This window comes from Poecilia reticulata, linkage group LG5 (genome assembly GCF_000633615.1).
Source record: "Poecilia reticulata strain Guanapo linkage group LG5, Guppy_female_1.0+MT, whole genome shotgun sequence".
In the NCBI taxonomy this organism is placed as follows: Eukaryota; Metazoa; Chordata; class Actinopteri; order Cyprinodontiformes; family Poeciliidae; genus Poecilia; species Poecilia reticulata.
In genome coordinates, this window is record NC_024335.1 from 25,532,733 (window position 1) to 25,560,253 (window position 27,521).

General features: G+C 38.2%; 2 protein-coding genes across 24 annotated transcripts in view; one reads left to right on the forward strand and one right to left on the reverse strand.

The window, feature by feature from the left end:
• The window catches only part of LOC103465334 (LIM domain and actin-binding protein 1-like), a 19,915-nt gene extending 18,130 nt beyond the window's left edge, over positions 1-1,785 (reverse strand). The window contains exon 1 of one of the 2 annotated variants that reach the window (XM_008410028.2): positions 1,616-1,785. In XM_008410028.2, coding sequence (XP_008408250.2) covers positions 1,616-1,785 — 170 coding nt within the window. Of the gene's footprint in view, positions 1-1,541 lie in introns of both variants that reach the window. The other variant, XM_008410027.2, reaches the window with a different exon arrangement.
• Positions 1,786-4,984: 3,199 nt separating this feature from the next.
• Positions 4,985-27,376, forward strand: znf740a (zinc finger protein 740a). Of its 22 annotated transcripts, none has more exons than XM_008410031.2 (21): positions 4,986-5,321; positions 7,247-7,409; positions 7,651-7,833; positions 8,222-8,368; positions 9,646-9,766; positions 10,012-10,095; positions 12,119-12,202; positions 13,569-13,652; positions 14,011-14,094; positions 15,494-15,577; positions 15,904-15,987; positions 16,517-16,600; positions 17,971-18,054; positions 18,409-18,492; positions 19,014-19,097; positions 19,499-19,582; positions 21,811-21,894; positions 22,332-22,415; positions 23,130-23,213; positions 23,627-23,745; positions 24,505-27,376. In XM_008410031.2, the coding sequence occupies exons 2-21, from the start codon at positions 7,365-7,367 to the stop codon at positions 24,676-24,678; spliced, it is 1,965 nt and encodes a 654-aa protein (XP_008408253.1). In that variant the 5' UTR covers positions 4,986-5,321; positions 7,247-7,364; the 3' UTR covers positions 24,679-27,376. The 22 variants fall into 22 exon arrangements, with proteins under 22 accessions (XP_008408262.1, XP_008408272.1, XP_008408253.1 ...); XM_008410032.1 differs by lacking the exon at positions 4,986-5,321 and adding an exon at positions 5,328-5,632; XM_008410040.2 differs by lacking the exon at positions 10,012-10,095 and having other exon boundaries at positions 4,985-5,321.
• Positions 27,377-27,521: the final 145 nt, after the last annotated feature.

Consider the following 27,521-nt stretch of genomic DNA (forward strand, 5'->3'; position numbering starts at 1 on the left):
GTCCATGTCCAACCAGAGGCAGGTATTGTGTAGTTGGTGCTTTTAATCAGTTTTCAGTTAAATTAATTCAGTCCAACTCTATGACAGTCTCAAAATGTCACCAAAATCACTCTGTCCCTCTAAAATCTTTCAGAAAATCGCAAAAGTGTATTGAATTGCATCGTTTGCTGAATATCGCAATATATATCGTATCGTGAGCAGAATATCGTATTGTGAGATTATTGTATCACTACAGCCCTATTAGATAATGTTATGCATTCGTTTTAAGAAATGTTTTAAATGCTGTACTACCAAGAACCTGGTTTATTTTTACTGAGGGTTATCATGACAGCAGAACGTAAAACTGTCCCAATTACATGGATTCTAGATCTGTTGTTACTTCCTTAATTTTTATACGCATCCTTCATTCATAGTATTAGTTCTCTTTTATTATTATGTATTAATTGTTATTCATTGTTTGTTCTTGTAAACTAGCGTGCTCCTGTAACATGCTGTCCTTGTGTGTTGTGTTCAGTTTACTGTTTCCATTTCTAGTAATCATCACTCCTTTTGTCAGATCCTCCTGTTCTCGGTTCTACTAATGCTCCTTGTCTCTCTTGTGAGTTTGGGGGGATTTTCTAGTTTCCCATGCAACTGCATTACTATATACACAGTCAATGATATTTCGTAAAAAAAAATAAAATAAATAAAAATCCCTGCTGCATGTAACTCTGGCTGCCCAAGGCAATAAAAGCCATCGCAATCACTTTTGTGACAGCGGGTCATAAAAAAAATCTTTTCTGTGTCCCCTTATCAGCTCCAGATCACATGACCAGAGGTTTCTTCATTTTCATTTTCCAAAAATCCACAAAGGTGAGCAGGATTGTTTCCAGCTAAAAGCTCACAATAGGTGCATTGACTGAGTCAGTGGCATCATATGTTGCGAAAGCGTCCACAGCGGCTGTCCTGTCTCAGCAGGGGAACGAGACACAAGTAAAGGCTTGACAAGATGACAGCCTACATAATCCCGTAAACTCTTCAGGATTTTATAATTAAACAAAATCATATACGTTCTCAATGCCCTTGATTTCTACATTGCTGACATAGCGCCCTCAAAGGTTTTTGCTATGACAACAAGCTACCACAGCACATTTGGATACTTGCTAAGTCAGAGAAAAGGAGGAGTCCTCCTTTCTTAACTGATCTGTTATGAATTAATACAAAAGCCTCAGTCAGGTGTTCAGGAGAGCATGAGTGACTCTGAACTACGGAGTCATTACTGAAGTATGCAATAAAGAGGAATAACTTGAAGACAGGCGGCCCAGCTCTGAGGCCAACATGTCATCTGAAAAACTTTAATTATAGGTCTAGCTTTCATGGTGGCTAGAAGAGAAAAGGGTAAAATAGGGCTGTAACGTTAAGATGAAGTTGTTGAAGTTAAACAACTTCAAGGAAAGTCGTGAATAAACAGAAACACACAAGCTGCTCTCACAACGCAAAACACGTGTATTAAACTTTCCGTCAAGGTTAGCAAAATACGAACTCAAATCTTCCAAACATACCTCTTTGCTTTGGATAAGAGCGGCGTTAGTTGTTTAGTGAATGTTCCCCCGTCCTGACATGTATTTGCTCCTACCTGTGGGAACTTCCGTTTAGCCAAAGTTTGTGAGAAAACCTGCCAGACACCTGACACTGGCTGCTGGAGCCGCGACACCGCCCGGAGTGGACAGCGCGGAGGAGGAGTGAGCGCAAAGGTGAGTGGAAGAGGCAGATCACGTGACTTGCTGCACCAATGACCTGAGGCATAACGTTACACTTACCTGGGATGGTTTTTGTTGTGTGTGTGTGTGTGTGTGTGTGTGTGTGTGTGTGTGTGTGTGTGTGTGTGTGTGTGTGTGTGTGTGTGTGTGTGTGTGTGTGTGTGTGTGTGTGTGTGTGTGTGTGTGTGTGTGTCTGTGTGTGTGCGCGCGCAAGCTAAAATTCCTGAGAACAGGTGGCTGTGCTCACTCCCAAAGTTAAAAGTCAACAGACAACAGTCTGATGGTGATAAGATAAACGGGGTGTAGCAACCGTCTCCATGACAGGGGGGAGGGAGCCGGGGGTGAGTGTGGGAAGGGGGTGGGGGAGATGTGGGTGGGGGAGTGACAAAAATGAACAATGCACGCTAAGCCAGTGAGTGAACTACGCCTTCAATTTGGATCCCTAAACCAGCAAGAGCACTTCCGTTCAGTTTTGTTATTATTTGTTCATCAGAAGATTATAAATTTCTTCACAGTACATGTATTTTGCAAAACTTACATAGCTTCTCCAAAAAAAAAAAATATATATATAAATCCCCATACAGACATAACAGAAAAGGGGAAATAAAAATAAATAAAATAAATAATAATAGATCTATAACACACTGATATAGTTCAAGCCTGTATTTCTGTTGGATATTTATGACTGACAGATGATTAAAAAAAACAACAACCTCATATTCCCTTACTCGGAAAATTTAAATATTATATAACTTCTTCTTATATAACACAGATTAGAAAGGGATTTTTTAAATACAGAAAATTCAGCCTATTATTCTATACAGTATTTAATACGTCCTCATACTCCCCAGGCGGTAGAACGTAATATGGAAGAGATCAACCTGTGGTTCTGCTGAGCAGGTTAGGAAGCTCAGGTTTTGTAATCGGCATTGTTGATTCTGGTGATTATTATCTTTATAATGTGTTTAACTAGCGTTAATTAGCTGGTCAAGCAAGCACATTGATACCAAAGCTTAGTAATTGTGTGTGTAGGTGCCAAATCCTGTTGAGAAATCAAATCAGCATCTCCATAAAGCGTGTTGTAAGATTTGTTTATCAGTAGCTGCACAGGCTTTGGACCAACATCAGGTTAGGGTTACGGCTCATGAATTGAGCTGTAGTACAGGCCTTTTATCTCCCCAAACTCCTGAATGACGTTTGCTTCACAATTCTGTTGAGGATTTAGTTATGCCTGCTAATTATGCCTATTTTTCTACTACAGTTTTCCTTCCACTCACCTTTCTATTATTATTCTTGCCTACAGCACTCTGTTTGCAGCCAACTTCTTTGACAATGAGCTGTTGTGTCCTAATTTTTGGGTGGCGAGTAAAGGATGGAGTTAGTTAGATGTTTGCCTTCTAAATAAGAAGAGATTTCTTTGAACGAAGAAAAGTTCTCACTTGGTTGAACTGAATTCTACTAATTACACGTCCAACAGCTTTTAATGCAAACTGCAGCACAATCTAACGCATGTCTTTGAATTTATTAGAAGAACTGAACACAAACTTCCTTTCTCAAAGAAGCCTCTTATTGCATGCTCTCAAACAAATAAAAACAGCTTAATGTGGCACCATAATGCTGGGAATGTTCAATGGCGGTGTCACAGGTGATGTTGGATTTTACTACATTTGCTTTGGAAAATATACACCAGAGATCCTACTCCACCAAAACACTTCGTTTCAATAATTCTCCATTTTTGCAAGAGAATTTGTCATCAAAATAATTTTCGATGCGTCAGATTCTTTTGATGGCATTTCTAAAATGACCAAAAAATACAACAACAGCAAAAACATGAGTTACATGAAAATTATTTTACAATCCAACTCCTACTCTAATATTTTTTTTTCTACCAGCAATGCAAGAAATCGTGAAAGCTTGTAATAAAAGTCAATAAGAATGATTTCTCTCCATTAACAAGCAATTTAGTTTAGCTTATGTAAAAATGATGATAAGTTAATAAGCAGACAGATGAAGCTAATCTCAGCATACTGTTTCCAGGCTGTCAGTGAAAATGTGGATAAGCAGTTCGTGATCTTCTGGCGTGTCATGAAACCAATTAAACATCAAATTTCCTAACACCGCCCTGTCACACATCATCCCTTCTTTCTCTCTCTCTCTTGACAAAAGTACAATTTGCATTTTATTTGGAAATCAAAGTCACAAAGTCTGGAGAGAGAGGGGCGAGGCACAAGATCCGAGATGTTTTCTAATGTGTGTCTAATGTGTTTTACTGAGCATATACATCTACCTGGAAGCTATAAAGCACTTCATGCTTTCCTCTTCTGACAAGCTGCCTTAAGAGGCTGGTTTCCTTTTCCACCAAGAGTTGAAACATCCCCAGACTGCCAAAGATACTAAGACCTGGTGTAAAAACCAAAATATGGAGCCATTATGTAATCTGCAGGTAATACCTTTGAGCATTTTGTTAGCACTAAATCTAAGCCAGTTTAGTTCCCTTTAAATGGTTTCATGTTTGCAAAGGAAATGAAGCTGATTGTGTCCATCTACAGCTGACCAAATGCCCTCTGCCAATGCCAAATGGCTTTTGGTAAAGGAAATGTGATGCTGGAAAAAACAAAGCTTGTGATCGTTGGCTGCAATCTCAACGCAGAGCTATCAAACTAGGGTTCTGAAACCAGTGGCAATCCAATATCTCCACCCTTAGGAATTAAATTTCATCCTCCAATATGTCAATGCTCAGAATTTATCTGACTACCTGAAGAATTTGAAAGTGAAGATGACATAAAAGCTTTCTGCAGCTCTGACCGCTCGTAGGACAAGTTTGGAAGATAATGACCAACACAGCCACACTGGCAAATAACTAGCCGTCCCACAGGAAGAGTGTGACACGTATTAGGAGGAGGTGCCAGGCTGTTGTGGACGTGTAGCCAACAGTTCTCCAACACATTATGGAGGCCCTGTTCGTTAAGTGAATTATTCATTGCAAAGATGCCTGGCATTGGTAGGAAGGATTTAGATCGATTTTCATGTATGCAACCGACAAATGAGTTTTTCTAACACATAAGTGTGGCACAATTTAAAGGAAATATAAGACCAACAATATAATAATTAATTGATCACTAATCTTGCTATCTCTGCTCAGGCTTGTGTATGTAGATGACTCAATCCAAAAGGGCAAAGGGCAGCATAAAAACTCCGTAGTGTTTGTACACACGTCCCTGTTCTCTGTCATTTTAAGAGCTCACTCCCTTTTTTTTTCATCTGCGCCTCTTCAGACGTGGTCTGAATCTCCAGTGAGCTGAGAGAGAGGCCAGGAAGACCCCCACCCCCCAAACAACATTTATCAACCTTAACGCGGTGGTGGGCGTCTCCAGATCAGGAATAATAATGGACTAACAGTCTTCTCTGCTGTTTCAGCTTGATCACCACTCTGGCTTCTCGGGGAGCTGGAAGAAGATGAGCCCTTTCTCTTCGACTAAGGAGGGTTTGCTGCTGTTGCTGTGTGGGGGAGTGGGCTACATCCTGTGGCGTTTCCTGTGTTTGTAAACTAGACGGTGCAGAAAACGTCGGCGAGCAAAGCTGGTACGTAGAAAAATTATATCGTTTTCAGTGTTCATGTAATGTTAATCATGCATTTGGATGTCTGTGTGCTCATTTTGTAAACGTACAGTCGAAGAAGGAAGTAAAGCGGGTTATGCATTGTTACAGCGTCAGTGTTAGCCAGTGCTGAGATGCTAACAAATGTTAGCTTAATGATCGGGAGGGGGAGGCACTCGTAACGACGGCCATCACGAATGTCTTTATAGCCCAGACTCGTCTGGAACCAGTTGAGCTTGTGGTTTCTTTTTTTAGTAATCTAACTGGGAAAAACATGAAGCGATCCATCTTGTGAGGTATATACTCTGGCGAAACCGCTGTATCAATCCGAAGTAAACGTTTTCTCACGATTTGCTCCGAGTTTTAGTCTGTAGCGGTAGAGTGGGCGAGGGCGCCACCGAGCAGTTAGCTGCTGTTAGCTAGCCTGCTCAAACAGCAGCTAAACTAACGCAGGGTTCGGAGGCAGGACGAAGGCCACTACTGCATGTGCTGAAAATTTACGTTTAGTATAAAGTCAGACTTTAGTTAGGTTAATTCTCTATATTTTAACTAGCCGAACGGCAACAAACATTTGTAAATTATGTACTTTTTTTCTGGACTTATTAAATTAGCATTAGCTGTAGCGGTCCGTTAGTTGTCTGGCTATACTAACGTTAGCTCACGTTAGTGAACTGAGAAGCTTTGAAGCTTTTATGATGGAAAAACATCATCCCATCACCAATCTAATATATATGAAAAACTAAAGTCCTCGTGACGTTTCTGTTTAAAATCCAATATATTGATAGCATTGTATTTGTTAAAGGGGGTGGGGGGTAATCATGCTTTTGTCTGCCTTTTTTTTTCCCCCCAAAGAGCACAATCCTAAATGTAGTTACATACAATAATGGGAAACAAATAATTTACTCGAACTGTATTAAACTAGCTTTTTAATGAGGAAAGTATTGTAGTTTCTACACAGTAGAGCAGTGAAATAACACATTTTAAAAGCATAAATGTTATCCTACTTATGTTATATGTCAAATCCAAAGTGTATATTAATATACTATGCTAAAATAAATTATTTCACACAAGTGAGCTTTCAGAGCAGTTTAAGATAAAGCCAGGACTGACTTATTGACTTACCAATTAAGACCTTACTTAAATGTAAAGGCTGAAATTCTGGGGTAATTAATGCCCTAGTCAAAAATGTCAATGGTTCGTGTCAAAATAATTTCTGTTGAAAGAGCAATGGTATGTATGTGAGTAAAATGTGTTTCAAAGGCAGACTCGTGAATTATTTTGGATGTAAATAAAAATGTGTAAACTGTTGAGACTCAAAATAAAATGTAGTAATCTTTGTAACATCCAAAAATCACATTGCTTATTGTAGCATGTGGTATTTTCATTAAATAATGAAATGATAGATATTTTAAAGGTTTAACTAACAAACTACTGGCTTGATTAAAAAAAAAAAAAATTAAAATCCTCGTCTTTAAAACCTTATTTTTATCATTTTAATTTTTTTCTTTTGATTTTATCCTTCTCAATCAGTGATGATTGAGAAAGATAATGTAGGTGCAATTGTAATGTAGGTACAATTGCACCTACATTACAATTTTAGGTGCAATTGTAATGTAGCACTTTTATTGGTTAAACCTATTAAAAAAACAACAAATAACTGATAAGAACTGAAACTGGTCTATGTTTCCTCCCAATAGGATAAAACTGAAGTATTAGGCCAGATTAAATTCACTCCTAGCTACAGTGAGTCCTGTTGTTTAAAAACTGTGTTCATTACCTGGAATCATTTGTGCAAAGAAAAACCATCTGTTTACATGAACTTGCTCTGTATTATGTGTCCGTAAAGGCAGCCAATGAAGCAGTTGTAACTGTATGTCTGTCTGTTTCGTCCACATCCTCCTCTTCCTCAGTTTTAGTACTAGATGAGTGAGGTGGGTGTGGCTTCCCACCAGCCCGACCATCCTGACTGACGGATCTCTGGATGACCTTGTCCCCACCCCTGTCCCTGCGCTCACATATACCACAGCAATGTCACATCTGCCCAGCAGCTCAGTCCGCGACCATATGAAATGGGTTTGTTTTGACAACACCAAAGTGGTTACAAATAGTTTTACTTGCAGTCTTGTGTCACTCAGGATGTTGTCGTTGATGAATAGCTTGGCGGATGCCGCCACTCTTGACACTACTGTCTTAGCTGTAGTTCATTTCAAATTGCAGCTCATTTTGTGTGACTTGATGCAGTTTGTAAAATGTTGCGTCTTGTTTTTCTTTTTTTTGTCCCCCCCCCCCCTTCCCCCCCTCCCTCCTCATGCAGGCGGGGCTGCTTGGCTGCGAAGCTGTCCTGTCCAGCATGGCACTGATGCAGGCCAGTACAATGGCTGCTCCTCCTAAAAAAATGATGGCTCCGCTCGGCCATGCACCGCCTCAGAGAGACGGACCCGACCGTGCTCCCCAGAGCCACATGATCCTCCCTTCTGGAATGAGCTGCCCACCCCTGGTTAGGACTCGCATGGGAAATATGGGGGGTTGGGGGGATAACTGCTAGGCTTTCACAGTGTGAAGACTGCAAACCTTTTGCTTTTATACAATTTTTGCATGTAATTAATTGTTCTCGGATAAACCAGTTTTGTTGCGTAATTTAGATTTGTCATAAACAAAATCATATTAAAGAATGGCATGAATTATTAGAGAGGTTATAAAACTGGTCTACATGACCGACGCAGTTTATTTCTGATGGTAGCTGTAACTGAAAATACAGTATGATAAAGAGTAAAATGTTGCTGCTGTTGCTTGGGTTTTTGGCCATGATCAGAACCTCTGTTTACAGCGCTAAGAAGAGACCTTTGGGAAAATGGGGAAATGATTAACTTTCTCTTGCTCCGTAGCTTATCAGGAAGGAAGGTGAATTCCAAGCTCCCCGCCTGCTGGATGAGAAGGACATGAGGACCAACGAAGACATGCAGCAGAAGAAAAAGAACAGGAAATCAGTGACGCCCTGTAAAGTGAGAGAACAAGAAGGAAGGGGAGGGAAGGTCAGTAGCCTGGATTGTTGAAATTGTTGGGAAAATTCTTGTGTTCTTATTTCATGAACGTGCGCTCTGCTCCCCGTGTGCGCGCGCGTATCGCGTTCAGCGTTCGACTTCGCTGATGTGTGGCTGCCTTGGATCATCCAAGGGTGCACATTTTTGTTTGTGTGGGGGTGGGGGGAGGAGCACAGGAAAGATGTGGAGGGGGTGGGTGGAGGTTCTCTGGAGAGGAAGGGGGGGAGGGGAGTGAAGTGGAGCACAATGACTGCAGTTGTGAGCATAACAGGGGGAGCAGTAACAGGAGGGCATTAAGGCCATCTGACATGACTGGGAGATTTTCTCATTTAAAATTGACGTTGTGCTTCAAGGAAAAAGCTAAATTTGACTGTTTCTGCAGTAATTTTAGTGTTTTGTGTGGAATTAACAATTTAACAAGAATTTTGATTGTGTTAACGGTCACGTTGAATAAAAGGGGCGTCTGATCAGTTCACAAAGGAAAACGGATGTAAAGTTTCATTACACGCAGCAATAAAGCATTTAATTTAGCTATTTTTGACGAGGACTTATGGCTAGTGAAAACCCACCTTTTCACACAATCATAATATTACACGAGACTTTTATGGAAAGGTTTTCTTTGATGACATGACGGGTATCCAGCAGACACTGACTTACCCTCAGCTAGAAGGGTAAGCAACTAAAGCTCGTTCCTACAGAAGCTGGATTTTCTGGGTGTTACGTGAAACTGTTAATGAAAAGTTGAGTGGAAGGAGAACATGTCCTGATGCAGCACATCGACTACAGCCGGTGAATTTCTTATATTGTGCCTGAACCAGACGTTAGAAATGTTCCGCATTTAATTTTGAAATTAAGGCCCCAGTTTCTGAAGGAAGAAAGGCCAAAAAAACCCCAGGAAAAGTACGGAGTGCATACAGTTTACTGCATGGGCTTCCATTTCTGTCAAATATATTTTCTTTTGTGTGTGGGGACGGGGGTTTTGCAATGATATTCTGAAGTACAGACTTTCAGGTTTTCAGTAGCTCTGTGTCACAATCATTAAAATGAACAAACATGACTTATGTTAGTCGGTGAGTATAATACAATGTATACCATGAATGTAACATTTGAATTTCATTCCTGAAACAAATAAACTTCTCCATGATACTCTTATTGTATCCAAATGCACCTGTCTGTTTGCATTAAAGTTTACTACACATTGAGCATTTGTGCTACACTCTTAAGCCTGTATTTAAAATGTTTTTTTTGTCCGTCTGCCTATTTCATAGGGCGTAGGTGGAGACGAGAATGGTCCGGCCTCCAAAGTGCAGAAAAATTTTATTTGTGATCATTGTTACGGAGCATTTAGAAGTGGATATCACCTAAAGAGACATATCCTCATTCATACAGGTATGGTAGCCGCTTGCAGTAGCTCGACTTCTCTTTGAAGCCAGAACAGCTTTTAGTGACAGATTATTTAAATCAAATGTTGAAAGAGGCCTTAAACGTTTAAGTTGGACTGAGTCTAGAAGTGTGCAGCAGTTGTGAGCTTTTTCCAGTGGCCTACTTAAAGCCTTGTTTGGTAATAGCTTTGCCTCACAGCTGACTGGTATCTGTGGGGGGACTTGAACTAAAACTGGTGCTCTTCGGTTTAGGGGAGAAGCCGTATGCTTGTGCCGTTTGTGACATGAGGTTTATTCAGCGTTACCACCTGGAGAGACACAGCCTCATTCACACGGGTATGCGTCCTTCAGCCGTGCCCATTTTTACATAAATCTGACTACGCATGTAGTCTTTCACATAAATCAAGGGACAGATGCTGACGATTCATTTTTGTCTGTGGACAGTAACTTCCAACAAAGCCAGCCCCAAAATCTGTTTGTTCCAAATTGTAACATGCAGTCTTTTTATTTGTCCCCACAATCGGAAAATGAAAGAATAGAAGCCATTGTGGTCCTGTAGTCCAGAGTCCATTATTAAAAACTCTTTATGTGAATTTCATTGTTTTTAATAGTTTTGACTTTGTGTATTATATATATTAGCTGGTGTAGTTATAGAAACGTGAAACTTGATAAAGTTTTGGTCATTTTAGCATTTATTTAAGGATCGGTGAACTTTTTTTTTTTTTTTTTTTTTTTTTTGAAGAGTAGAGGAAGATCTAGCTAATTTCAGCTTCTCACTCTATATTGGTACTTATTAGCCATTTTAGATTGTCTTAAAATACAAACAGTGCAGATTTTTTATTTTTTTATACAGAAATATTTAAATTTTGAACTTAAACTTGGCATTTTCTACTTGGTCCAAGGTCATCTTATGTCAGGCTTAGATGGTGTCAGACCTTCAGTGAGATTACCACTAATTTATCGTGTCATGGTATTTACACATACATTTTTTGACTAAATTGTCTTGCATTATATTATTGCTTTTATTTAAAACAGAAAAATAACAAGTATTTGTCCCAGAGATGGCTGATATGGACGAAAGATATTTATCATGGTTCTTTGTGGGATTAGTTGCCAATGTGATTAAAAATTACAACAAAAAGGGTCAACATGTATATTATAAAAAAAGGCTACTGCATCCCAATAGTTACATTCAGTTGTGCAACTGTGCTGCTAAACAGTGAAATAATTGTTTTAAGTCATATTTTGAAACACAGAATTTATTGACGACCTCATGAAACAATGGAAACATGACTACTAATCCTTTTAAAAATAGTTTTTCTTTCACAAAATAGTAATGAATTATGCAATATTTTCCAATCCCTAATTCCTACAAAAGCCAAAAAAACCCAAAAAACTATATTATTGCAATTGTAATAATTTTACCTGAACTGTTTTTTATGGGGGTTTGCGGCCATTATCACTACACGCTACACGATGCTATATTACACGCGGTTGGATCTGTAAGTGTACAACTGCTGATGGTTGAGAATCCTTATAGAAAATCACATTAATGGGTTAAGTGTACCTTATCTTAATTTTTACAATTTTGTTAATACATTTTTTGATGTTGACTCCCAGCATAAGATGTAAAACTCTTGGAGAGCTGACTCTGCATCTTTGCCGTCTTTAAATATACGAGGAGTTTCAGTTAAAAATAATTTGGATTTCTGTTCATATGTAGAGGTTTAATCACCAACATGTTACAAATTTGACCATATTTACTCTTTAGTATGTTGTTCTGGCTACAACACCAAAATATTCACCCCTCTGTGCTTTAACAAGTGAATTAGATTTGTAGTGAAGACTTTTTAATAGTGGACTTAATGATGGACTCTTACTTGTGGACCCCGGTGTGCAGATTTTAAGCTGTTAAAGCACAGGCAACACAAATCATGCAATACATAGCCCCTTTTTTACTATGTATGCTCTTCGGTTTGTGTTGACAGCATCTGCATGGTGATCAAATACTGAATCCTTAATGTCTTATTGTGTACCATTAAAAAATTGCGGACATCAATTGGGGGAATGTTTACATAATAGCTATCAAACAGACTGGGTAAGTCAACCTTCTAAATAATTGTTTTAAGTAAATTATTGCTGCTAAGTTATTCACTGTAAGAAACTGAAGCTAACTAACCTTGGGCTAATCTACCAATCCACGTTGATATAGCTGACATTTACAGTTTTTCTTTTTGCCAATACTGCATCTGTCTTTTTCCCCATACACACTTTACACATTTCTTATTTTTTTCTTCCTGAGTTATTCTCTACTTACCAGACTGACTAGCTAATACTTGTATGCTCTGTGTGTGTGTAGGGGTGAAGCCGTTTGCTTGTTCCATGTGTGACATGAGGTTTTTCCAGCGTTACCACCTGGAGAGACACAGACTCACTCATACGGGTATGCGTTCTTTTACCGTACCCAGTTTTTGTTTAGCGTGATTGGGTGGACTATAAAGTCAGTGGATTGATTCTTACGCAGGGAAAGGGAAGGTTGACTTCGATCGAAGAAAAAGAAAAAAACACAGGGTGAAAGAAAAACACAGGCTGTAGGATTTGATTTTGTGGAACAAACCATTTCAGGTTAGCTCTGGCCCTTTTTTTTTTTATTAAGTGTTAGAAATATCTGCTTGTAAAGTTAGAAAATACTTATCATAAAATTACTTTGATATCCTGTGTAATAGTTATCCTAACTGTATAAAGACTGACGAGCACTTAAAGGGTTTCTGGAAATATATTTAAAAAAAAATGTTCCCCCTCATTTTTTACTTTTTTTTGTTGAGTTTTTTGTCAGTTTTTTTGGATGGGCTTTCTTCCTCATTTGTAAATGTACACACATACAAACAATAGTTGGAACTATCAGACAGCACAACAGGCATAAATAGATGTTGATGACTGCATCAAACACTATTCACTTTTACTGTTGCTCACATTTTTTTTTTCAAATTATTTTTTGACATTCTTGTTTGTTTTATGTTGATCGTACGAAAGTAAATGTCCTGTATTTTAGAAATGCCCATTGTTGGCCACAGTGTGAAAGCACAAGGCACTGATGAACTGATCACAGGTGGACCTGGTGTAAAATAAAACCTAAAACCCATTAGACAGGAAATGTATTTTTTCTCAATCCCTTCCTTCAGATTTTGAGAAGTCCCACTATGAACAACCCATCATTGTACGTAAAATAATTTCATTACTTAACTGGTTTTCAATTGCTTTTTTTTATGAAACATGCAGCCATACCAATGAATAAAAGACATAATTATTTAATTACTTATTAGACCTTAAGAACTTGGATGACACTTACATTTACTTACACTGGACCCTAGACCTGACTAGGTCTAGGGTCCAGTGATGCAAATTTAGAGAGGCCTGGGGAAAGTTCAAATCTGAGAAAGACTGGCCTCACTACAACATAATTGGGAAAACCCATTGTAGTATTTCTGCAGTTTTAATTTTGATGAACTTCAAATCCATTTTTTGACATTTTTTCCCCCTCCTATTCCATAGCAATGTAGCTTTTACCATCTCAGAGCCTCTATGCATTGTTAAAACATCCCCAAATATTGTTTTTTTGTTTTGTGACGTATTCCATTTCATTTGAAAGTTGATAATCTCAATACCTGCTAATAATTTTGCCAAACTTCTTTTAAACTAACATAAAAAGTGAATGAAGGAATATTGGATCGTGATAAACTGGTTGTTATGAATTCCCCATAATCCCAAAGTAACGGCGTAGCTAATTTGTTGATAATCTGTGTATGTAGGGGTGAAGCCGTACGCTTGCTCCATGTGCGACATGAGGTTCTTCCAACGTTACCATCTGGCAAGACACACCCTCACACACACCGGTATGCGTCTGCTCACTCTAGAAGTTTCCACCAAAAGCAGAGATTTAGCAGATTTCAAGACAGTCTGGCAAGACAGACTAGTGTTCAGACGCTTGTGGATGTATCCAGACATGTAGCAGATCGGCTAAGTTCAAGCTTAGCATTTTTCTATTAACTGTATGAATACTTTAAGCTGTGTGTGTGTGTGTGAACACTGCCTATATTCTGTTCAATTGTTGGATCATCCCTGCCATTTTTCTTTTGTTCAAGTGAAATTATCTTCACCACACACACACACACGCATGTGTGTTGATGGAAATAGTTGATGGTCAAATGTTCAAGGTTTCTTTTGAATATTTACATACTTTTGTATGTGTAGGGGTGAAGCCATACGCTTGCTCTGTGTGTGATATGAGATTTTTCCAACGCCACCACTTGGCACGACACAGCCTCACTCACACGGGTATGGTTTCACCCTTCTTTCCTTCATCGGTGCCCAAATACCCAAATTTACTAGTCATATATAACATAAAATATTTATTAGCATTAGAGCGTCTTAGTTGGTAACATGTGTATGAAGTGTTTAGCAGCTAAATCCTGACTTGAAAATATTCCTGACTGGATTGAAAACAGCCCTTTCACTGTAAGCAGGTTATAGAATAATCAAAGTCCCAGTTTCATGAATGTCGACAGATTAGAAAATGTTAGTTGGATGTGTATTTTGTTTCAGTTTTGGTCCTCCTTGGCATGTCTGGATACATAAAATACAGATGCACCTCAGTAAATTATAATACAATTGAAAAGATCATTTTATTTGAGTAAATGTAACCCACAAGTATTGATTCATCACACACGGAATATTTAGCAAGTCTTCATTTGTTTTCATTTGGATAATTATGGTTTTTAGCTAATTGAAAGCCTACAATTATGTTTCTCAGAAAATTTGGATTATTTATAAAACCAACTAAAAAAAAGGCTTTTGTTACAGAAACTAACTTGATGTTTGTTTTTTTTTTTCTAGTTATTTTTAAAAATTAGGCTGATATGCGATAGTAATATTGCTGCTATTGGCCAATAACTGCTATTTACAGATATACATTTTGTTCTATAAATTTCTCTAACCTTTTGACACCCTAAAGAAACGATCACAGTGATGATGTACATGGCTACTTTAGCTAAACCGCCCACAATCCTGCACCGCATCACTATTACTGCCACATTCCTAAATAAAAACCACATGGTCAACCCAATTCCAAAACGCAAACAAGATGGAAATAAACATTTTGTTGTGAAACTTACTGATTATTATCAATAAGCTTTACTTATTAACTCCATATTTAGATGTTAAAGCATGACTAAAATCTGCCGCTGTTGATGCAGAGATATCGAGCAGCAGTTCAGTCCACAAACTCCTGGATGGGTTCTGCTTCCCAATCCTTACAAGGTTGCTGCTGTTTTTTTCCCCATCACTATGCTTGGATACAGTTTCTAAACAGCCACCATTTTTAGCAGTGACATGGTGTGGTTTGACCTTCACGTGGACAGTGTCAACGACTGTCTGGTGGACAAACGTTAACTCAACAGTCCCATGCGTATGTAGGCCATAAGATGGGATAAATATAACATTTCTATAATAGCCTGATTTTCTGAGAAAGTAAATTTTTGGGTTTTATTAGCTGTAAACCATAATTACACTTGTGCAATGTGTGTGTGTCGGTTTCAATATTTGAATCAAATTATTGAAAGAAATCAACTTTTTTTCCAATAATATTCACATTTACTGAGGAGCAGCTGTCAGTAAGTGTGTCCTATTGAGTTCATTTTGTCGTTTTTACAAGAAAAACTTTGCTTTGTGTGTGCAGGGGTGAAGCCATATGCTTGCTCCATGTGTGACATGAGATTTTTCCAGAGATACCACCTGGCAAGACACACTCTCACTCACACGGGTAGAAGTTTTACTTATCCCTCTTTCTTGATGGTGCTAGGGGTTTCTAGACATTTTCTGTTAATGGTATGGGTCATTTTTGTCAGCACTAAAAAATATATACCTTTTTTTTTTTTGTCCATCTGAATCATTAAACCTAAGTTGCGAACACAGTTTGTTCTGTATTTTTTATATTTGATGTTACGTCTTTATGTCTGCACAGAAATAGCTGGCTATAAAGGTTAATTGTAACGAAAAATAGATATTGGTATATGTAACAATCATGCAGATGTGCCCTCGTTTGACTAGATTTTCTTGTCTCTAAAATCTGGTACTGTATACGTTTAGGGGTGAAGCCATACGCTTGCTCCATGTGTGACATGAGGTTCTTCCAGCGTTACCATTTGGCAAGACACACCCTCACTCATACCGGTATGATTAATTAATTTTTCCACTGTGAAAGTTTTCCCATTTAAAAGAAAAAAAAAAAAAAACTTTTAAAATTACATTCATAATCCCTTCTCCATGCTTTAATTATACGACTGTCAATAAATCTTTAGGCTTTGTTGGAAAACTGTCCACTGAAGAAGTGATTCTGTCAATTACCTTGACTTTTGATACTGTAATGGTACTTTTGCATGCACATTGCTGACTATTGCTTGTTTTCAATGAGAGAAACATTACACTATAAGGCGTATTAAGTGCAGTTATGAAGCTGATCAATAACAAATATTCTCTGAAGATTTGGTGAAATTATTATAAAGCTTCAGCATGAAATTAAAGCAAAACTGCTTAAAGCTATGAACAGCTTTATATACAGGTATTAAGCTAAACTGCACTGCTCTTTTAACCTGTTAGTGTAATGTCTAACTATTAAAGCATGATGGAAGAAAAAAATCAATTCATGTAGATAGTTTTTCATGCCTTGATGTTGAATACCTCTAATTTTGTTGTGTTTTAGGGGTGAAGCCATATGCTTGTACCATGTGTGACATGAGATTTATTCAACGCTACCAGCTGGAGAGACACAGCCTCACTCATACAGGTATGTGCTAATTTATTCGTATTTGCCTCCATCCAGTCGCTTCCTGGCTTTGGTCGTGCATGCAGTACGCATTAATGGTTGAATGGCTGCTTCAAACTCGAGTTTGTAATGCTTGCTTATAACTATCCTGGCAGTTGCTGATTTAGTCCTGGAGCATCTTTACAGATCGTCAGTGTATTAGAACATTTTCCCTGTTCTTTGTTTATGAAATGACATGACAACCAGGGAGAAAGTGGAAATCAGGCTTTGTAGCCATCATTGCATTACTGCAGCCCTGGAATATCTTGGTGCATGCTTCCTGACTGATGTTTTTTTTTTTTTTTAAATGCAATTTTATTATAACTCAAAAGATGTTTGCCAAAGATCGTCAGAAAGCTAACTGGATTTTAATAAAATATTTAATCAATGTTTTAAAACTCAAGATCAAATTTGCCTTACATTGTTGCGCAATGAAAGCTAAATTGCTGCCTGCAAATCAGAGATTCATGCAGTTGTAACTTTACTCTGATTGAGAGATGTAAATTTAGCATATCTTGCAGTCGCACACAAAAGGAAGCACTTTGTGAGGCCATATCAAACTGGAACTGCGCTCAGAACGGGCACTAATTTTTGGTTAACGTTTCCTTGGCAAAGAAAAAAACACCAGCAAATTAGCTGAATTTTGTCATTTTGTCATTTCACATTCAAAGTTATGGTCAGGAAACGATCATCTACTTTCATGCATACATAACTATGTTTGTAAATATGTCTCATGTTGATATTGTTTTGTAAGTTGGATTTTACTAAGATTTTAAATGACGGAATGAAGTCGACTTTCAGAAGTTAAACTTTTACTTTCTAATTTTCTGAAAGCACAACAGATGCTCTAATGTTGAAAACAGTTGTTTGCCAACTGCCTAAAATTGTCTCCTGCTATCAGCGTGATTTAGTTTGACAAATCTAATCAGGAAATCCTTTTTGGGTTTGTTGGAAACATGATCGCAATTAGGATTTATTTGGCATTTTGTGAGTTGGAACGATCCCCTCTGGAGATTCAGGCCCCAGTCGCTTGTCTGGTCACTTATAAGCTCCTCCCGAAATCCCCCAAACTTTATTTATTTTTGGTTTTAAACAAGTTTAACGGCCAAAGATTAGTGGCAGTTAAAGAGATGTGGAAACGTTTTCTTTCTTTTCTTCTTTTTTTTTATCGATTTGGATAGCAGGTTTGTGAAGCAAGCTGGGATTTCCAGTTCAAACCGAGCGCTGATACGTGCAGCCAAACTTTACTAAAGCAATTAGTAAAGTTTATCACTGATCATTTTTGGCAGTTGAGGTTTTTCTTTTATTATTTTTAATTTTTTTATGCTAAAGCTCATACTTTGTGTGTATAGGGGTGAAGCCGTACGCTTGCACCATGTGTGACAAGAGGTTTTTTCAGCGCTACCACCTGGCGAGACACAGCCTCACTCATATGGGTATGCCTCTGCCAATCCTAAACCCGTCGCAAGATTAGGATGCTGTAGTATGCCTGATCTAGACTCTCATGTTATCATAGCTGCATTCAGTCACAGATTCAGATAGCTTGATTTCCACTAGGTTGTACACACTGGTCCTGTGCTATAGTGGATTTAGGACAACCCATTTTGTAATTTACAACCATATTGTACACTTGTAAGTTACATTAGGATTATGACATTGGTTATTAACCACAGTTGATAATTAAACCATATTGGCTCATTTGTTACCAAGCAGGATTTTGGACTCAGTTTTTTTTTTTTGTTGTTGTAGAGACATAAATTTTATTTTTTTTCTTGATGCTCTGGGTTTAGGTGTGAAACCTTTTGCTTGCACCATGTGCGACATGAAGTTTTTTCAACGTTACCACCTGGCGAGACACAGCCTCACTCATACGGGTACGGGTCTGTCCACCGTCAGTCAGACTTTAGGGTGCACATTTTCTGTTGATTCACTTCACGTTTCTGCACATTCACGTCTCAGGAACGTGCTAATTACAGGGTTCCTACAAAGTCTGGAATTCAGGTTCTGTTTTTTCCAGGTTTGTCTATGGACGAGAAAATAAGACTGTGGAAAATTTCTATCTCAATTTCTCTAGATCTCTATCTCTCTCATATTTTAAAATAAACATAAAGGACTGAACTCTAAAGTTTGTTCTGAATCGTTTCTTCACATGGAAATTGTCCTGGAACCCTGTAATTATAAAGTTAACAAAGACCTGTTGACATTGGACAGTATTGTTAAGGATAAGCAGGATAATTCATAATCAGCATTTTACCCTTTTTATTGTTAATTCTTAACAATGTGAAATCGATTAGGCACTTTGTGTGGTTAATAACCAATAACGTTAAACTTTTATTATACATTTAAACAAGTGAAAAGGAGGCAAAGTGATATAATACTGCTACTTTGCATTTAGGTGTGAAACCTTATGCTTGCACCATGTGTGACAAGAGGTTTTTTCAACGCTACCACCTGGCGAGACACAGCCTCACTCATATGGGTATGCGTTCGCCCACCTTACCCATGTCACTAAGATCTATGAACTGTGTTTATGTTTCATCAGATGTTCACCCAGCAAAGCTTACGTAGTAATATATATCCTCTCAAGCTGAATATTAAAGCAGATGACAGGATTCAGGACTGCAACATCATCAGCTCATGTGATGTGTTAAATTGTGGATTTGAATTGGTTCATGTAGTTTGATGTGTTCACTAATAAAATCGGGTACCATTTTCTTGGAAAAAACTAAAAAAAAACAAAAAAAAAACAATCCCCTGCAATTATTGTGGTTAACAACCCATCAATTTCGTCTGTATGTTTAAAGTGTCATGCTTATTGATGGATTGTGAACACAAAGCCCAGACGGTTCTGTATATAATACTTTAATGCTCTGCGTTTAGGTGTGAAACCTTTTGCTTGTACCATGTGTGACATGAGGTTTGTCCAGCGTTACCACCTGGCGAGACACAGCCTCACTCATACTGGTACGCCTCAGTGCACTCGCCCTCTCACAATATACAGGACACTGTTACTTTAAACCAGCGTCAAAAGTGTTTCCAGAGTCTAGGGATGGGCGATATGGACATTTTCACTATATCTTACTATATTTATTGCAGTGAACATAGAAGGGATGAGAAGTTTGGAAGATTTCATTGCAATTGGTTTTCTATAAATATGCGACTGTTTATAGAAAGAGACCTACAGGGCACAGATGGGTGTAAATATCCAATTTACCCATCATCAATTAATCTATTTCACTACAGTGCTACATCAAGTATTGCAACAGAAATGCAGAAGAGTACACAATGCACCTTTAAACATTTGAGATGCACCATTTATTGAGGGCCTTGTGGTGCTCAGGGTGGGTGATGGGGTAATATCGGATCATATAATCTATTAGGCACATTCTGTACACCGCTGTTCTATGCTCAGACTCTCAGGTTTTTCTTCATTAACCTACTTTTAAGCAGCAAGAGTGAGAACTACATGAGTGGTAAAGTGGTGTTTTTACCTTTATAATTTGATATAAAGTCATTTAGTTTGGCTAAGTGATTTGTAATGGAGTGTATTTCAATAATAAAGTACAGTTGTACTTGACATAAGTTAGCTAAATTTAACCTGGATGAAACTCTATTAAAAATGTTTTTTTTTTGTTTTTGTTTTTTTGCCAAAAATGCTCTCGTCTTTCCTGTGACAAAGTTGTTTGCACATTATGAATGTTAGAGATTCACCAAGAAATTATGATCAGACTTGGGACAATTTCAACCGTGATCTCTAAAGTCCAGTCTTTCTCCATTCTGTGAACGCAACACGCATAAACACAACCAACAACTCTCCGTGCAACTTGTTTCCGTGGGATGAAGACTCAACATTTGCTGTTTTCATTACCAGCAGGCATTAAAAATGACATTGAATGAAACAGACGATGTTTAAATTTAAACTTTTTTTTATAATATTTTGATAAGTGTCTGCAGTCCATTCAAGCTGTGGGAGAGTAAGACTTTTGGTAGATAACAGGAAGGCTGAAAAGAAAACTGCAGTTGGTTTGTTTTTGTCTTTTTGAGCTTCCAGCCTCTGCCTGTCAGTTTTAAAAACGATGAAATGAATTTTGAAATGTCTGGATTGAGGTGTTTCCTTATAGTCATTTGCAGCTACTAATGCTAACCATGCTAGTTGTTAATCTAAGGTACTAAAGAGAAGAGTTTAATAGATCAACACTTTAGAAATGTTTTAATTGGTCAAGCCCTGCTCTGTCACACGTTGATGTTGTCTTTGCTCATTTAAGGAGTCCTTAAAGATGCTTCCTGTTCTTGGAGAGAAATAAACCTGAAATCTGTATCAATTGGTGAACGGTTTACAAAAACCAGAGCTACAAAACTGATTGACACATCTTTCTAGATTGTGACGTGTTAAATATAGATAAATGCCATATTGTCCATCCCTAAATGGATCCGCTAGCAGATAAAATAGATTGCAACAACAGAAGCATCAATTTGAATTATTCTAATCTAAAACGTAATCGGTTAGATTGTTTACTTGGGATAGCTCATTCTTGTCACTGTTGTTAAATGGTAAACGAACAGCACCATATTGTCATCCCTACTGGTATGCACACCTCTAAATTCATAAGTGATTTAGCAAAAACGTCTTGGCTTCTGTGAAACATTTGGCGTGTTTAACTCAGGAATCCATCAAACAGACAAAAATATCAACATCTGGTCTGTGCGTTTAAAACTTTTATCAGTTTGCTTTGTTTTTCTACGATGGTAAGAAAAGTCTTGTTTTGTTTTTAGATGAATTTGACCATGTTCAGTGACTTTAACAATATAGTTATGACCTTCACTTGAATTATTAAGAGGAAAAATATTCGCTTCCGTTGAAACGTTTAAACTTCTCTCTTACTCAACGAGTCACTAACGCAACACACACAAATGATTCTGGTGCTTTCAAGTTAGTGATTTTAACTCCCCATGTCATAAAGTGCAAACTTTATCAACCTGTAAAGTAAGTACAGTGGTCAGTCGTTTAGTTTTTTTTTGCTGCTAACTAGCGTACCCTAAAGTTAACATGTGAAACGTGTTTACATACATCTCTTTGTGTTGCATGACTTGGAAAATGTGTAGTTGAGTAATAATAATTTAGATCATTTTTGTTGAAGAATGGAAATGAGAGCTGAAGTGATATAATAGTAATATTGCTACTTTGCATTTAGGTGTGAAACCTTATGCTTGCACCATGTGTGACAAGAGGTTTTTTCAACGCTACCACCTGGCGAGACACAGCCTCACTCATATGGGTATGCGTTCGCCCACCTTACCCATGTCACTGAGATCAGCTTGTTCATACATTATCAAGTTTCAATTATCTCAGACAGTTGATATTTCTGTGAAAGTAAGGGACACGTTTACTTTTTTTTTTTTTTCTTTTTAACTCTGGTGCACTGTGTGTTAAAGTAACATATTAAATAAACAAGACCAGGATTGAATATATCATCAGCTCATGAGATGTGTTTAGAAGTGGATACATAATTTGACAAAAAAAAAAGAAACAAAACACAATGTTAATCGCATTCAAACAAATTTAGAGCATACGTAACTTGATCGTTTTAAGCAATTGAGAAGTGGTTAACAACCCATCAATTGTAAATACAAGTTTCAAGTACATTTCTGATTGATGGATTGTGAAAAGTGAAGTAAAAGCCCTGAAATTAACATGTTGATGCTCTGCGTTTAGGTGTGAAACCTTTTGCTTGCACCATTTGTGACATGAGGTTTGTTCAGCGTTACCACCTGGCGAGACACAGCCTCACTCATACTGGTACGCCTCAGTGCACCCGACCTCTTGCATCGTTTACAGTACTGTGCAAAAGTTTTCGGCTCAAGCCGTAGGGATTCTCATCCTCTGCGTGTGGCGGCGCCACGGTGTGGGGTTGATACGTTGAAGCAGTAAGATGGAAGCTGGTAACTATTGATAGGAAGCTAAGTACAGGGAAGGAAGACGACCTGCTAGAAGCTCCAGGTAGAGGCATACTTGTTTGTTCGAATGGCCCAGTTAAAGTCCAGACCGAGACCTCATTGAGAGTCTGTGGCAAGACTTGAAAACTTCTTTCCAGATGCTGAAATGCTTAAAAAGCAATGTTTATTTTTTCTTTCACAATAATGAGCATCTTTTTGTACCGCATAAATTCCAATCAAATAAAGTAAAATATCTGGTTCAAACTTGACAAAACGTTGAAAATTTGAAGAGCCAAGATCCCTAATGTATTGTCTGCACACTTTTTCTGAAATCTTTGGTTTATTTTTACCAGAATGTAAATGGAGGACTGGCCCAAGACTGTTGCACAGTACTGTAGCCCATGTTAAAACATTACTCAGCCATTTCAGTTGCATGAATGCTTATATTAAAACGACAAAATGCACATTACATTCCTGTGTAGGATGAATTCCCTTTTTGCAGGGCTAGCTTGAGCTTAAACCCTGTCTGTCTTGCACTTGTGGGTGGTAGGGCTAATATATTGCTCTGTGTGTGTAGGGGTGAAGCCGTTTGCTTGTTCCATGTGTGACATGAGGTTTATTCAGCGTAACCACCTGGAGAGACACAGCCTCACTCATACGGGTATGCGTTCCTCTGCCGAGCCCCTGTTACCCAGAAAAGGCACCGGTGCATGAACAACAAACTCGAGTTTGGATTGTTAAGTCATTTGATGGGATGTTGAACCAGCCTAAAAGAAACTCGCCCCAGCTTTGTGGGGCCTCTCTGTGTTGCTTAGATCTGGGCCATGAAATTGAGAAACTCCACTCTGATCTACACATAATGAGTTGATGACGAGGCCTTTTTTTTTTTTTTTTTTAGAAAAGCAGTTCAAAGTACTCTGATGTTTGACATTTAATAGACGAGTTATTTCCCCTTGAACTGATATGTGTTGGACATTTAATTCTCTTAAGAAATCTAAATTCACACTCTTGCCATTTTGCTGACTCAAGACTCTAAGACTGATGCATTGACTGTGTATTTGTGTGCTCTTCCAGGAGAGAAGCCATTTGCATGTGACATGTGTGATATGAGGTTTATTCAGCGCTACCACCTTGAGAGACACAAGCGCGTTCACAGTGGGGAGAAGCCTTATCAGTGCGAAAGGTGCCAGCAGGTAGGTCAGGAAACAAAGCCTGTTCAAATCCAGTCATGATAATAATGCATCTTATCTATAGCTTCCTTTCCTGCTTGCAATTTCCAATGGCTAAAAATGGGGAAAGCAGTTGCAATGGATGAAACAGAAGAGGTTTAAATAAACATCTGCGAAAATGAACCAAAAGTTTTGCTAAAGAGAAACGTCTGAAGACCTTTTTAAGTTGGTTTAATGTATTTTTATTAATTTTTATTACAAAAAAATGAAAAGAAACGGAATCATTTTATATATACCCAAAGTGACCAAAGGTTGATGCAACGCTCATCCTCTCCCCTCCCTTTTTTTAAATTTTTTTTTATGAAAATGGAAAACATAACCAGGGGATTAGAGGAAAACGAATAAGAAAGAATAATTAAGTCTCAACAGTTGGTTATTTAAAAAATATGGCTTTATAAACCGTAAGGCTTAAGACTTAAGAGGGGAAAAAAATGAATGAGAAATGGAACCTGCACAACGCATCCAAATCTTATGCATCAAAAACAAACACGCGTACAATTATGCAACAGAAATTAAGGGACCAACGAGGGTTAGAACTGCCCCCATTGTTGATTTTCATAAAAACATAATTTTCAGTAAGCCCACACTTTTGAAACTGGATAGACTTTGGAAACGCCAGTTTTTAGCTTTAAATCATTTCTGATCAACTTCAAAACTCTTAAGTTTTGTGCTGTTAGTGAAAGATGGATTAATCTAATATTTTCCCTTTTCTGTCTCTCGAAGAACTTTTCGCGCACAGACCGGCTGCTGCGACATCGGCGGTTGTGCCAGGGCCGCAGCGTAGCCAAAGTAGAGAACCAGCCATGCTGCGAACCACGCCCGTACCAGCAGGAGCCCCCGCCCGCGCCCCCCACCTGGAGCCCCCTGCACCCACCTCCGGGACGGCTGGCTGTCTGACATTACGCCTTCCCGGGATCCATAACTACAGCGGAGATGGGACAAGCCACAGGGTTTCCTCCTCTCGCCTCTGTGCAGAGCGGCGCCACGTTCTAGCGCAGACCGCTCCCTCAGCTCCAGTCCTGGGATTATTAATGACAGTGGGGCAAATTTTTTTTTTTTTTTTTTTTTTACTTACATTTCACTGTGTTCCCTTTTCTTCCCTGTTTTTTATTTTAAATGATACTCTTTTCTGTGATGAACAGTGGTCAATGGTCCTGTTTTGTACATTTTTGTTCCCAAGAAGAAGAAAAAAAAGGTTTTTATTGTTCAAACAAACTGCATTTGGTGGTACTCCTCGGGAAGGGAACTGGATATTGTTTGTCCTAATGTATTTCCAAAAAAAAAAAAAAATGGTGGAAAAATACTATCGGAGCAACTTGGTAATTTTAAATTTTTTTTCCCTCTTAAATGGCTCATTTTGCCTCAAAAGAATCGCCACTCGGGTTTAATCGGTAAAACTGAGTTTTCCCTCCAGGTTGAGGGTGGAAGCTCCGCGTCATTGGGACCACAGTTTGCCTTTCGGTGCCGCTTAACAAGAGGTTTTTACTGGAAGCGTCGACTGTCGCCTTCAGTGTTTTGATGCACTAGATTCTGTCGACTCGATCAGCAGGGAAGGCCCAGTTTTAATCGGTGTAAATAATTGAAAATGTATATTAATCTCGATTGGACTTGAGTGTTGTCTTTTTATGCGTGAAATGGGCCAGAATAAGAGTAAAAATGGAGACAGTCCGTCGGCGCCGTTGCAGTCGAGTCCTGAGGGAAGCCGTTTGTCTGAAATGTTTGTAAACCAGATCAGTTTTTTTTTGTGTCGACTCACGAGTTTCAGAGGACAGCAGTGTAACAGTACTTCTTCCACAATTACTGTCCGTTCACCCGTGTGTGTAAATACTGAGGTCTCCAGTGCTGTGTCAGAAAAACGTCTCTCCCAGAGTTTGGGTGGAAACCGGTGCAGGTCGGCCTCCTCGAGTCTCACTGTTTGTACAGCTCGTCACATTGTGAGATTAGCAGCAGTATACAGAATATTGTGGCCTTAGTATGTTTCTTTATTATTTTTTTTGTTTGTTGCCTTTTATTTTTCTGTTGTGTTTTTAGGCTGTGGCTCAGATACATTTACCAGCCTTTCGTTGTTTTTCTTCTTCTTTTGTTTTAAAATGACTAAGCTCTCAGTTGTTAAATGCTGAAAGCTTCAGAAAACAGACTTCATCTTTCTGATGGAAAATTTTTTAGATCATTATTCCTGCTAATTTTGTAACACGGCATACTGTCCTGAAGGTAGTGCTCAGCGGTTTTTAACAAATTGCTTCTTTTTTTCCAGATATGTGACCGGTGTGTAAATGTGGATCACGTCATTGGGTTTAGCCTTAAGTTTGAAATACACGAGTTATTGTACTAAATGCCGCCGTAATAACTGGGTTTCTTCTGCGCATCATGAACTTTGGAGGGGATCTTTTTGAGCAGCCAATCAGCTGCTGGTTGTGTTTCTCAGCCCCCGCTGTTACCGTGCAGCTTCTGGGCCTGAAACGTCAGTGCTGGACGGAGGAAGTGCTGCGTCCAGGCGACCTGTCTAACCTGTATTGTGCCGATCTGGACGGCATGCTGTTGAAGCCATTAACCAAATGTGGAAGCTTTCTGCAGCCTCTGTATTTGCTTCAATGTGTCAGAATTGTAAGGAAATTGGTATGTTTTTTTTTTTTTTTTTAGACAAAGTTGTGCAGCTGGTAAATTGTGCACAGAGAAAAGGTTCAATTTTGAGTGAATTGATTTGGCTGAAATTATGGCAGAAAAAAAGGGCCAAGTTTAAAGAAATGCAGTAATTTGCTTTGGAAACACTATTCCCAGCCTGTGGAAGGACTCCACTGGCGTGTGCACATATTAAAAAAAAAAAATGCAAAAGGGCAATACAGTATGTAGATGTTGCTTGTTAATATTTGTCATTTATTGTTTTTAGTATTATCTTTTCCATCATTAAAACGCAATAGAATCCTTCCATCTCGAATCTCGTTATGAGATTTTGTTTTTCAGACTGATCAAAGGAAGGGTTAGCGCATCACATTTTTATGGTTGTTTTAAGGACCTTTCTTTTTTTATTATTATTATTCAGATAAAATTGTACACTGGAATGAAATGGAAAAACATGGAAATTTGTTTTTTTTTTTTGTTTGTTTTATTATTCCTTTCAGTCTGTCTTAGATATTAGGCTTTGACACGTTTGTTTTCTCTTTGACACAGAAGGCGAACAGAAAGATTTGGATCAGTACAGTTGGGAGCCCAGTATGTTCTGTAATTTTGACATTATATGATGTAGTATCACAGGAAAATGTTTGCTTTTCTTATACAAAGTCCCTGGTATTTGTAGTAAATTATATTGATAATGGTATTAGATGAACAACAGCATAACAGTAGCTATCACAGATTAGTTGTTTTTTCTTTATTAGTCTTGCATGCAGAGTTACGGTCCTCAGTTAAGATAGGATCTCTATTGATTATTTTGTGTAGGAAAAAGTGCATAAGAATAACTTCCTAAAAAAATTTACAACGAATTATTGTAAAAATGGGCTAACTAATATGTACCCTTGTGATCCAATTAGTTTCAGCTGTATGAAAATCAGAGGAGAGGCTTCTTACTATTATGCTAAAATAAAGAATTTGTAAAGGATTTGCTGTTTTTTTTATTATTATTATTTATTATTAATGAAACTGAAAGTCAAATGGGCCAAAGTACACTGCTCAAAAAAATAAAGGGAACACTTTAACATTTAAGTGAACACTGAAGTGTTCCCTTTATTTTTTTTGAGCAGTAT